The sequence below is a fragment of the Microcaecilia unicolor genome, chromosome 7 (assembly GCF_901765095.1).
Source record: "Microcaecilia unicolor chromosome 7, aMicUni1.1, whole genome shotgun sequence".
NCBI classification, from domain to species: Eukaryota; Metazoa; Chordata; class Amphibia; order Gymnophiona; family Siphonopidae; genus Microcaecilia; species Microcaecilia unicolor.
Window position 1 is genome coordinate 284514930 of NC_044037.1, and position 13760 is coordinate 284528689.

At 48.4% G+C, this 13760-nt stretch overlaps 1 protein-coding gene across 1 annotated transcript in view; it reads left to right on the forward strand.

The window, feature by feature from the left end:
• SEMA5B (semaphorin 5B) overlaps positions 1 to 13760 on the forward strand; it is a gene marked incomplete in the record, with an annotated part of 415784 nt that overhangs the window by 355376 nt on the left and 46648 nt on the right. The window contains 2 exon segments of the mRNA XM_030209426.1: positions 8067 to 8292; positions 13402 to 13620. Of these exon segments, the coding sequence (XP_030065286.1) occupies positions 8067 to 8292; positions 13402 to 13620 (445 nt within the window).

The window sequence follows — 13760 nt, forward strand, 5'->3', positions numbered from 1 at the left end:
TGTCAGAAGGGGCAGGACAATTCGGAGAGGAAGTCTTGGAGCAGGCCACAGGCAGCCTATGAGTGCTATTGCCACTGCCCAGGCGAAGACTGCAGCATACATGATTTTAAGTTCGGGGGGTGGGGGGTGGGTGCAGTGGCGTTCCTAGACTGGCTGACACCCGGGGCGGATCGCCGATGCGCCCCCCCCCCGGCAAAATTACACCCCCCCCCCCGGGTGCATTTTTACCTGCTGGAGGGGGGGTGCCGCGCGCCTGTTGGCTCTGAGTCCGCTCGTTCCCTGTTGCTCCCTCTGCCCCATAACAGGAAGTAACCTGTTCCGCGCAGTGGGAGCAACAGGGAGGGAACGAGCGGACTCGGCCAACAGGCGCGCGGTACCCCCCAGCAGCGTGCACCTGGGGCGGACTGCCCCCACCGCCCCCCCCCTTGGTACGCCACTGGGTGGGCGTGCAAGAGATGCACCCCTTGTAAAACATTTCCTGGCTATGCCGCTGCAGTGTAGTCACATATAGGGAGTGGAGGAATTGCTCTTTCTGCAGATGCTCCTTGTGGATCATTTCACTTCCACTGTCTCTGGTACAACTTAGATTATTATTATTATTTTTATTACTACTACAGTCTTATAACCCACAAAATACCACAAAGTTCACTGTGGGTAACAGACAAAAACTGAACAAACATCAGGAATTACAATATTTAAACCAAATCCTATATAATAAAACGCACCTCCAACATTCTGAAGCTGACTGCATGGCTGAGGCATTCCTTCTCTCTGTATCCATCTCCTGAATTGACATCACATACTTCCGGGTTCGTCACAAGCAGAAGTGACCAACCACATGAGGTTTCTTGGCTTCAGAATGTTGGAGGTGCATTCTATTGAATAGGATTGGTCAGTTCCTTTCCTATATAATAAAAGGCACCTCCAACATTCTGAAGCTGACTGCATGGCTGAGGCATTCCTGCTCTCTGTATCCATCTCCTGAATTGACATCACGTACTTCCGGGTTCGTCACAAGCAGAAGTGACCAACCACACGAGGTTTCTCGGCTTCAGAATGTTGGAGGTGCATTCTATTAAATAGGATTGGTCAGTTCCTTGAAGCACAGCCAGAGCATATCCTTACAGCCTTCTCCGGGGTGACACCCAGGTCCACCCCGATCCACTCAGGGCCTCCGCTCTAGGTGCCCAGCGCTCCCACCAGGTGCTGTGGAGGACTTGCAGCCCTTCTGCATTTCCTCACAGCTGTATCCGGAGTGACTCCAGTTCCACCCCGACCTTCCCAGGGCCTTCTCTCCAAGTGCCCAGAGTTCCCAGGTGCTTTTTGGCTAGGATCAGGCGACCCTCAGGGGGAGGAATGCTGGCTTCGGCCTAACCCCTGGTAAGCCTTTCCTCAGCTGAGAGGTACCCACCTCTACCACCGGCTGCCTTTCAGGTGCTGTGGAGGACTTGCAGCTCATCTGCATATCCTTACAGCCTTCTCCGGGGTGACACCCAGGTCCACCCCGATCCACTCAGGGCCTCCGCTCTAGGTGCCGCGCGCCTAACGGCGCGCGGGGCATTTTTCTCTTTGTATCTAATCTTTTTCCAGTTGCTAAAGTACCTTAATCGTTTATGGCCCCTATTCACATTCTCTTCCTAGCTCTGTCCCTTCCTAATCTTTTCCCTCACCCCCTACCTCTCTCCGCTACAGGAACTCACTTCCCATCCATTGACTTCATCACCTCACCTTCTCTCCTACCCTCTTCCTCCTTTTTGGCTTTTAATCTCCGTCTCTTTCTTCCCTCCATTTTGCCTTCCCCATTCCACCTAAATACCTCTCGCCTTCGACGCCTTCGTGGCCACACCTCTCCTACTCTCCTCCGCTCTCTTTTACTCCTTCTCTTACTCTCAGCTGGTGACATCAATCCCAATCCTGGCCCTCCTCACCAACTATTATCCAAACTCTACAGATCTCACCGTGACCTCTCTAACCTCATCTCTATTCCTCTACTCCCCTCCTCTTCTCTGCCCTTCTCTTGCGCCCTATGGAATGCCCGCTCTATCTGTAACAAACTCCCCTATATCCAGGACCTCTTTATCTCGCGTCACCTCCATCTGCTCGCCATAACAGAAACCTGGCTCTGCCCTGATGACTCTGCTTCAGTCGCAGCCCTGTGCCATGGCGGTTATCTATTTTCACATACTCCTCGCCCTGCTGGCCGTGGGGGCGGTGTTGGACTACTTCTCTCTCCCTCCTCCAGATTTCAACCCCTTCTTCCACCTCAATCTCACTGTTTTTCCTCCTTTGAAGTCCACTCTATCCGCCTTTTCTCTCCTCTGCCTCTTCGAATAGCGGTCATTTATCGTCCCCCTGATAAGTCCCTTTCATCCTTTCTCAGTGACTTTGATGCCTGGCTTGCCTTCTTCCATGATCCTTCCTCCCCCTCTCTCATCCTTGGTGACTTTAATATTCCTGCTAATGATCCTTCCAACTCTTATATTTCCAAGTTACTCGCTTTAACGTCGTCCTTTAATCTCCAACTATGCTCCACCTCCCCCACTCATCAAAATGGTCACTGTCTTGATCTCATCTTCTCCTCCAACTGTTCACCCTCTAGTTTCCTTGCCTCCGATCTTCCCCTCTCTGATCACCATCTTATAACTTTCACACTTAAATCTCCTCCCTCCCAGTCCCGTCCTATCCTATCTAATTTATCTAGGAATCTTCACGACATTGACCCTTCATCTCTATCCTCCCATGTTTCAAACCTCCTCTCTACTGTGGCACCATCCACGTCTGTCAACGAGGCTGTTTCTTCTTACAACAATACTCTATCCTCTGCCTTAGACACTCTTGCACCTTTGATGACCCGCCCTGTAAGGCGTACAAAACCCCAACCTTGGCTGACTTCTAATATCCGCTACCTACGTTCCTGTACCCGCTCCGCCGAACGCCTCTGGCGGAAATCTCGGGCCCTTGCTGATTTCTTACACTTTAAGTTCATGCTGACCCTCCTTCCAATCTGCTCTTTTACGTGCCAAACAGGATTATTATATCCAACTGACCAACTCTCTTGGCTCTAATCCTCGACTTCTCTTCACCACATTGAACTCTCTCCTCAAGGTGCCCCCTCCCCCAACTCCCCCTTCACTATCTCCTCAGACCCTTGCTGAATTCTTTCACAACAAGGTTCAAAAGATAAACCTTGCTTTCTCTACCTCACCAGCTCTCCCTCCACTAGTCCGTTCCCCTCTCTCTCCTTCCCCTCATTCCCTTTCCTCCTTTCCTGAAGTTACTATTGAGGAAACTACACTTCTCCTTTCTTCCTCAAAATGTACCACCTGTTCCTCTGATCCCATTCCCACCCACCTTCTTAATGCCATCTCTCCTACTCTTATTCCTTTTATCTGTCACATTCTCAACCTCTCACTTTCCACTGCGACTGTCCCTGCTGCCTTTAAACATGCTGTGGTCACACCTCTCCTTAAGAAGCCTTCACTTGACCCTACTTGTCCCTCTAATTACCGACCCATCTCCCTCCTTCCTTTTCTCTCCAAATTACTTGAGCGTGCTGTTCACCGCCGCTGCCTTGATTTTCTCTCCTCACATGCTATTCTTGACCCATTACAATCTGGTTTTCGCCCTCTCCACTCAACCGAAACTGCGCTTACTAAAGTCTCCAATGACCTATTACTGGCTAAATCCAGAGGTCAATATTCCATCCTCATTCTTCTTGATCTTTCCGCTGCTTTTGACACTGTCGATCACAGCATACTTCTCGATACCCTGTCCTCACTTGGATTCCAGGGCTCTGTCCTTTCCTGGTTCTCTTCCTACCTCTCCCTCCGCACCTTTAGTGTTCACTCTGGTGGATCCTCTTCTACTTCTATCCCTCTGCCTGTCGGCGTACCCCAGGGTTCTGTTCTTGGTCCCCTCCTCTTTTCTATCTACACTTCTTCCCTTGGTTCATTAATCTCATCCCATGGCTTTTCCTACCACCTCTATGCTGATGACTCCCAATCTACCTTTCTACCCCTGATATCTCACCTTGCATCCAAACCAAAGTTTCAGCGTGCTTGTCTGACATTGCTGCCTGGATGTCTCAACGCCACCTGAAATTAAATATGACCAAAACCGAGCTTCTCATTTTCCCCCCCCAAACCCACCTCCCCGCTCCCCCCATTTTCTATTTCTGTTTATTGCTCTCTCATTCTCCCTGTCTCCTCAGCTCGAAACCTTGGGGTCATCTTTGACTCTTCTCTCTCCTTCTCTGCTCATATCCAGCAGACCGCCAAGACCTGTCGTTTCTTTCTTTACAACATCCGTAAAATCCGCCCCTTTCTTTCCGAGCACTCTACCAAAACCCTCATCCACACCCTTGTCACCTCTCGTTTAGACTACTGCAATCTGCTTCTTGCTGGCCTCCCACTTAGTCACCTCTCCCCTCTCCAGTCAGTTCAAAACTCTGCTGCCCGTCTCATCTTCCGCCAGGGTCGCTTTACTCATACTACCCCTCTCCTCAAGACCCTTCACTGGCTCCCTATCCGTTTTCGCATCCTGTTCAAACTTCTTCTACTAACCTATAAATGTACTCACTCTGCTGCTCCCCAGTATCTCTCCACACTCGTCCTTCCCTACACCCCTTCCCGTGCACTCCGCTCCATGGATAATCCTTCTTATCTGTTCCCTTCTCCACTACTGCCAACTCCAGACTTCGCGCCTTCTGTCTCGCTGCACCCTACGCCTGGAATAAACTTCCTGAGCCCCTACGTCTTGCCCCATCCTTGGCCACCTTTAAATCTAGACTGAAAACCCACCTCTTTGACATTGCTTTTGACTCGTAACCACTTGTAACCACTCGCCTCCACCTACCCCCTCCTCTCTTCCTTCCCGTTCACATTAATTGATTTGATTTGCTTACTTTATTTATTTTTTGTCTATTAGATTGTAAGCTCTTTGAGCAGGGACTGTCTTTCTTCTATGTTTGTACAGCGCTGCGTATGCCTTGTAGCGCTATAGAAATGCTAAATAGTAGTAGTAGTAGTAGTAGAGCTCAGCGTCCTGCACAGTAACAATCAGACACCAGAGAGAGAGGGGGGGGGGGCCTGACACCAGAGAGGGGAGGAGGTATCTGTTACACACACACTCTCTCTCACACACACACACACTCTCTCTCTCACTCTCACACACTCTATGTCTCACACTGTATCACATTCACTCTCTATGTGTCACACACTCTCTTGGTCTCATACACTCAGTCTCACAGAGAGTCTGTGTCACACACTCTCTCTCTCTCTCTCTCTCTCTCTCTCTCTCTCTCTCTCTCTCTCTCTCTCTCTCTCTCTCTCACACACACACTGTATCTGTGTGAAACACACTCTCTGTCTCTCACACTGTGTCTCACATACAGTGGTGGAAATAAGTATTTGATCCCTTGCTGATTTTGTAAGTTTGCCCACTGACAAAGACATGAGCAGCCCATAATTGAAGGGTAGGTTATTGGTAACAGTGAGAGATAGCACATCACAAATTAAATCCGGAAAATCACATTGTGGAAAGTATATGAATTTATTTGCATTCTGCAGAGGGAAATAAGTATTTGATCCCCCACCAACCAGTAAGAGATCTGGCCCCTACAGACCAGGTAGATGCTCCAAATCAACTCGTTACCTGCATGACAGACAGCTGTCGGCAATGGTCACCTGTATGAAAGACACCTGTCCACAGACTCAGTGAATCAGTCAGACTCTAACCTCTACAAAATGGCCAAGAGCAAGGAGCTGTCTAAGGATGTCAGGGACAAGATCATACACCTGCACAAGGCTGGAATGGGCTACAAAACCATCAGGAAGACGCTGGGCGAGAAGGAGACAACTGTTGGTGCCATAGTAAGAAAATGGAAGAAGTACAAAATGACTGTCAATCGACAAAGATCTGGGGCTCCACGCAAAATCTCACCTCGTGGGGTATCCTTGATCATGAGGAAGGTTAGAAATCAGCCTACAACTACAAGGGGGGAACTTGTCAATGATCTCAAGGCAGCTGGGACCACTGTCAACCACGAAAACCATTGGTAACACATTACGACATAACGGATTGCAATCCTGCAGTGCCCGCAAGGTCCCCCTGCTCCGGAAGGCACATGTGACGGCCCGTCTGAAGTTTGCCAGTGAACACCTGGATGATGCCGAGAGTGATTGGGAGAAGGTGCTGTGGTCAGATGAGACAAAAATTGAGCTCTTTGGCATGAACTCAACTCGCCGTGTTTGGAGGAAGAGAAATGCTGCCTATGACCCAAAGAACACCGTCCCCACTGTCAAGCATGGAGGTGGAAATGTTATGTTTTGGGGGTGTTTCTCTGCTAAGGGCACAGGACTACTTCACCGCATCAATGGGAGAATGGATGGGGCCATGTACCGTACAATTCTGAGTGACAACCTCCTTCCCTCCGCCAGGGCCTTAAAAATGGGTCGTGGCTGGGTCTTCCAGCACGACAATGACCCAAAACATACAGCCAAGGCAACAAAGGAGTGGCTCAGGAAGAAGCACATTAGGGTCATGGAGTGGCCTAGCCAGTCACCAGACCTTAATCCCATTGAAAACTTATGGAGGGAGCTGAAGCTGTGAGTTGCCAAGCGACAGCCCAGAACTCTTAATGATTTAGAGATGATCTGCAAAGAGGAGTGGACCAAAATTCCTCCTGACATGTGTGCAAACCTCATCATCAACTACAGAAGACGTCTGACCGCTGTGCTTGCCAACAAGGGTTTTGCCACCAAGTATTAGGTCTTGTTTGCCAGAGGGATTAAATACTTATTTCCCTCTGCAGAATGCAAATAAATTCATATACTTTCCACAATGTGATTTTCCGGATTTAATTTGTGATGTGCTATCTCTCACTGTTACCAATAACCTACCCTTCAATTATGGGCTGCTCATGTCTTTGTCAGTGGGCAAACTTACAAAATCAGCAAGGGATCAAATACTTATTTCCACCACTGTACGCACTTGCACACACTCTCATTCTCACACACACTCTCTCTCTCACAGACACACTCGCACCCAGACTCACTCTCTCTCTCTCACACACACACACACACTCGGACATTCACGCTCTCTCTCACACACAGTCACTCTCACATACACTCTTTCAAACATACACACTCTGAGGAAAACTTTGCTAGTGCCCATTTCATTTGTGTCAGAAACGGGCCTTTTTTACTAGTTATACAATAATTTACAAAAAAACTCAGTTACCAAGGGGCGTAGCCAGAAAACAGATTTTGGGTGGGCCTAGGCAAGAAGTGAGTGGCACCAAGGGTTCTCCCCCATCAAACAAATATCTCAGCTGGTGGGAAAACATTTCTTTCCACCTTGGAAGTCTGCGGCAGTAATGCACTGAAAACTGAGCATGCACAGGTGCCAGTATCGTGGAGAGAAGCGTTTTCATTACCATCAGGGGGAAGTCTTCAGCTGGTGGAGCTTGGGATCCCCACCAGCTACCGCTAAATGTGTGCTACTGTTGGGTGGGCCTCAGCCCTAAGTGGGTGGGCCCCGGCCCACCCAGGCCCACCTGTGGCTACATCACTGGTTACTATGAATTAATAAAATTTCTTAAAAAGAAATGTCTTAAGGGCTTTGATCATTCCGTATTTGAATACATCGGCCAACGACAGGTAGGAAGTGATGCTGGTCATGTATTTATAGATGGAGACACACTGTAGACAGAGACAGCCATAGCAGTGGAGGTGCTGTGTTCCATAACCCAGTCTCTTGAACTCAAGATGCGCCTATTGGGCTGTTCTTCACATTAGAGTTCAAACTTCAGAACTGCCATATGCTACCTACAGTCCATCCTAACAACATGTCCGTGGACCTTTTTAGTCTCTAATACCCTTTCCCACTTTCTTCTTTCCCAGTTCCTTCTATCCTATTTTATGTCATTGTAATTGTATATCCACTGGGCTGGCGATCGCCTCATCGGTACATTGTAAGCCACTTTGAGTCTGCATGCATGTGGAAAAAATGGGGTATTTTTGTGCATAAATAAATAAACACTTCTTAAACTCACATGTTTCACACAGGAATATAAAACTTGTAACCCAGAGACCTGTCCAGAAGTCAGGAGAAACACACCGTGGACTCCCTGGATGCCTGTCAACGTCACACAGAGCGGTGCACGACAAGAGCAGCGCTTCCGTTATACTTGCCGGGCTGCGCTGACTGATCCCCATGAACTGCAGTTTGGGAAGAAGAAGACAGAGACTCGGTTTTGTCCAAACGACGGCTCTGCAGTTTGTGAAACAGATTGTACGTTCTTGTGTTCCTAGATGCTGTATTTAGCAACAATACCTGACCTAGAAGGACCTTATTAATTTGCCCATTTCTAAAGGAGTAGTTTCTTCATGGTGGAATCCTCAAGCTGGGGTCAGATAATCACTAAATCAAATCCCAGGATCCTCACCTTCAGAAGTCAGACTGCTGTATTTAGTGTGTTTTTACTAGCAAAAAAGGTGCTGGTACTCAAATGCTAAGGCCACCCTTCATGGGTGAGGTGATAACTGGTGGACCCATCCCACAATAGCCAGGCCCCTTGCATCCAGTCACAGAATCTATGACAAGGCAGAATTGGTGTGTAGAGCCTGAGCTCTTTCATTAAAACTTGGGGCCCATGGGTCAATTTTAGCAGACAATGGAAAAGGTACCGGTACCCCCAAGTACCCCCTCAAAAAAAGCCCTGGCTGTATTGCAGAGTATAACAGTCACAGTGAAACTACAACCAGTACATTCACATGTCTACATCTGTTAAGATATACTGTAAGGGCTTCACAAACCTGCCCTCGGGACCCCACAGCCTGTTGGGTTTTCAGGATCAATGGCGTACCAAGGGCGGGGCGATGGGTGCGTTGCGGTCCACTCCGGGTGCAGGCAGTAAGGGGTTGCACTGAGCAGTCGCACAGCTGATGGCTCTGCCGGTCCCCTCTGACATCAACTTCCTGTTCCAGGGCAGGGGACCGGCACAGCCAACAGCTGTGCGACTGCTCGGTGCACCCCTTTACTGCTTGGAGAGAGGGAGGTGTTGGCAGGTGGGGGGGGGGGGGTGATGCGCCTGAAGGAGGAGGGTGGCAACCACTCTAGGTACGTCACTGTTCAATTAATAGCCTGAAATAAATTTGCATACATTGAAGATCCACTGCATAGAAATTTAACTCATGGACTGAACCTGAGAATTCTACAACTGAAGGATCACCTCTCCGTGCCAAATTCTTTTCTTCTGTAGTCCTAGTCACTCATCTCCTTCCCTCTAGAAGGTCAGCCAGTGATATGTTCTTATGATTAAAAAGGAAACCAGCTTCACAACCATTTGCAGTTTTATCCCTGTTCAGTGTAGCATTCAGTACTAGCTAAAGCTCTGCACATCACTGTAACCCAGGGGTTCTCAACCCAGTCCTCAGGACGCACTCAGCCAGTCAGGTTTTCAGGATATCCACAGTGAATATGTACATAAGTACATAAGCACCGCCATACCGGGAAAAGACCAAGGGTCCATCAAGCCCAGCATCTTGTCTCCGACAGTGGCCAATCTAGGCTTCAAGAACCTGGCAACCCCCCCCCCCCCCCCCCCCCCACAAAAAAAAACTTAATTCTTAATAATGTTCAATGGACTTTTCCCTCAGGAATCTGTCCAAACCCCCTTTAAATTCCGTAAAGCCAGCTGCTGTCACTACATTCTCTGGCAATGAGTTCCAGAGTCTAACTACACGCTGAGTAAAGAAAAACTTTCTCCTGTTTGTTTTAAATTTACCATATTCTAGCTTCATCTTGTGTCCCCTGGTTTTGTTGTTGTTTGAAAGTGTAAACAAATGCTTCACATTTGTCCGCTCTAATCCGCTCATTATCTTGTAGACTTCTATTATATCACCCCTCAGCCTCCTTTTCTCCAAGCTGAAGAGCCCTAACCTTCTCAGCCTTTCCTCATAGGGAAGTCGTTCCATTCCTTTTATTGTTTTCGTCGCCCTTCTCTGCACCTTCTCTAATTCCTTTATATCTTTTTTGAGATGCGGCGACCAGAATTGGACACAATATTCTAGGTGCGGTCGCACCATAGAGCGATACAACGGCATTATAATGTCGTGTTTGTTTTCCATCCCTTTCCTAGTAATAACATTCTGTGCGCTTTCTTAGCCGCCGCAGCACACTGAGCAGACGTTTTTAACGTCTTATCAGTGATGACTCCCAGATCCCTTTCTAGGTCCGTGACTCCTAACGCGTAACCTTACATGACATAGCTGTAATTCGGGTTCCTCTTACTCACATGCATCACTTTGCACTTGTCAACATTGAACTTCATCTGCCACTTGGACGCCCAATCCCCCAGTCTCGCGAGGTCCTCCTGTAATCTTTCACGCTCCTCCTGCGACTTGACGACCCTGAATAGTTTTGTCTCATTTGCGAATTTAATTACCTCACTAGTTACTCTCATCAATATGCATGAGATAAATTTGCATGCACTACTACCATTCTATGCAAATTCATCTCATGCATATTCATTGTGGATATCCCGAAAACCTGACTGGTTGAATGTGTCCTGAGTACTGGGTTGAGAACCCCTGCTGTAACCCATACTTTCCACCAGGGACTTTGGGTTCCAAATTTTAAACATCTGGTTCCAGCCCAAGAGTTCCACTGCTGAACTAAGAAGGGCTTTCCTAGCTGAACTAGTGGAAGAACGCCATGCTCCTTGAGCCTGGTTGCTCTTTCGTTCTTTCACTTTGTCACAGCGCCTATATGTACATTAAGAGGGGCATTTTTTATATGACGTCCAAATCAGAGTTTGGACGTTTCGTGTAAAATGTACAAAACTCCAATGCCATGCATGGTCATTTTCAAAGCAGAAAAACATCTATCTTTTTGGTTTGAAAATCTCCCTATTTGAGACAGTTTTTTTGCTCAGTGCATCTTTCTTTAGGGGCCATTTTCAAACAAAAAACGTCCAAGGGAAAAATGCACAAAAATAAGCCATTAGGATGTCTGTGGGCCAGCAGTCTCAGTAGACTGGCCACACAGACATCCCAGTGGGGCAGCCTAGAGAGCACTGCAATGAATTTCACAAAAGGGTCCCAGATACCCATCACATCATAATCCCCTTACGGTGAGCCCTGCAGTGCTGAATATCAGTTTGGTTGGTTAAATTTAAACCGGCCAAAAAACACCCGGACATTCAGTGCCGGTCACCGGAAACAGCCCAGCATTGAATATCTGAGCTCAGCCCAGCTACCTCCCACGGTCTGAATATCGGCCCTTTTACTAAGCCATGTAGGCGCCTATGTGCGCCCAATGCGCGTCAATTCAGAGTTACCGCCCGGCTAGTGTGTGGCCCATGTGGTAATTTTATTTTTTACGCGTGTCCATTGCGCGTGCCAGAATATATATATTATTTTCTGGCATGCGCTGAAAATCAGGTGCTAAATCTGACATGACACATGTAGACGATTACCGCACGGTTAACGGGAGAGACCTTACCGCTAAGTCAATGGCTGGCGGTAAGGTCTCAAACCCAAAATGGGCGCTCACCAATTTTTATTTTGCCGCACGTCCATTTTCGGCAAAAATTTTATGTCTGTCTGTCCCCTTTGCAAGTGTGTCCCCTTATTAACGTTTGACCCATTCATTGACTACCAAGTAGCACATTTGAAACAAGTTGAAGAAAATATTTTTTTACTTAATGCATAGTTAAGCTCTGATTTAAAAAAAAAAAAAAGGTTTGGACAAGTTACCGGAAGAAAAATGTCTAAACTTATTAACTAGGTAGACTCGTGGAAAGCCACTACGTATCCCTGGGAGTAAGCAGCATGGAATCTATTCCGTGGCGCTCTTGCCAGGAACTTGTGACCTGTGGGGGCCTAAACTCAAAGCCTAACGCCAGCAGCGTTTGATTTGTGCACCTGTTAATTGTCTGCAGAATGTGTTAAGTTGTGCGCTAAACATTGCTGCAAATTTATTGAAATGCATTTAAATGGATGCAAATGAGGAGTAGCCTAGTGGTTAGTGCAGTGGACTTTGATTGATTCCCACTGCAGCTCCTTGTGACTCTGGGCAAGTCTCTTGCCCCTGGTACAAAAATAAGTACCTGAATATATGTAAACCCAGTGGCGTTCCGAGGGGTGCTGACACCCGGGGTGGATCGCCGATGCACCCCGCCCCCCCCCCCCCCCCCCGTGCAGCATGACCCCCCCCCCCTGCGAAGGGCCGACCCCCCACCCCGGCGAAATAACCCCCCGGGTACACGCCGCTGGGGGGGGGGTGCTGCGCGCCAGTCAGCGCCATTGGTTTCCATGCTCCCTCTGCCCCGGAACAGGTTACTTCCTGTTCCGGGGCAGAGGGAGCATTGAAACCAACGATGCTGACCGGCGCGCGGCACTCCCCCAGCGGCGTGCACCCGGGGCGGACCGCCCCCACCGCCCCTCCTTGGTACACCACTGTGTAAACCGCTTTGAATGTAGTTGCAAAAACCTCAGAAAGGCGATATATCAAGTCCCCTTTCCCCTTCCCTTTCACAATGCTCAGATGGCAGCGCTGCAATGCTCAGAAGCAAACGATGCCTTTTAACGCTGAAAACTTACTGCCAGTTTTCAGGAGAAGATTTCTTGCCAACTTGTCACATTAAACTGTGGGTTTTGTCCTGTTTGCAAGCGCTGGGAAGCCTGAGCACGTTTTAAGCGCTGAAAGTGAGAAACAAGCACGTGTTCGAGTCTGAGCAGAACCAAAAGTGAAAGCACACATCAGCGCCTGTTGTTCTGCGCTTAAATATGAGCCTTTCAACATTTTAAGTACAAACAATTTTTGAAAGGCTCATATTTAAAGGCACGGAAGAGCAGCGCCGATGTGTGCTTGCGATTCCGGTTTTGTCTGGGCATCTGCACAAGGACCCTGCTTACCACAAAAACTTTTGTGTGCGTGTACCAGGCACATTGCTCCCCCTACTTTCAGTTTACTAGCACAAATTAAGTGTGCATATCATTTGCATACTGATTCCTTTCAGCATCCATTAGCTATTTGTTAGTGGCGTTGTTGTGTTGTGGGCTTTACTGCCCAGCTTTGAGAATCGGCCCCTTGTATTGGCCACTGTTGGAAACAAGATATTGGGGTTTGAAGGCCCTTCAGCCCAAACCAGAATGGCAGCTTCTATGTGTGATCCCTGGCTCCTACCTTTCATGTACCCTCAGGGTTCCGAATATTTACAACCCCTTTTTCCTGCGGGGGAAACATTCCAGTTCAGTTCAGCTGAAACCTCAGGGAGGTCAGAGCACATTGTGATACCACTGGGCCGTTTTCAAAGCCTACCCCACTGATTCGCAGTGCTTCAGGTCAACCAAGGAAACTAAACATTTGGGTTTGATGCTGTTTTTGTGCTTTCAGCTCTAGTTGGCGATCTTCTGAAAACCAGTAAGACCACAACTCGTATCGTGAACGGTGGCTGGTCTTCCTGGGGAACATGGTCATCCTGTTCTAGAGACTGTGAGCTGGGCTTTCGCACCCGGAAGAGAACATGCACAAACCCAGAGCCTAGAAATGGTGGCCTACCCTGTGTCGGATCGGCAGCAGAATACCAGGACTGCAATTCACAAGCTTGTCCAGGTAGAACCCTTTTACCCTACTCCAACTAGAACAATATACTTTACTTCTCTCTCTCTCTCTCTCTCTCTCTCTCTCTCTCTCTCTCTCTCTCCTCTCTCTCTCTCTCTCTCTCTCTCTCTCTCTCTCTCCTCTCTCTCTCT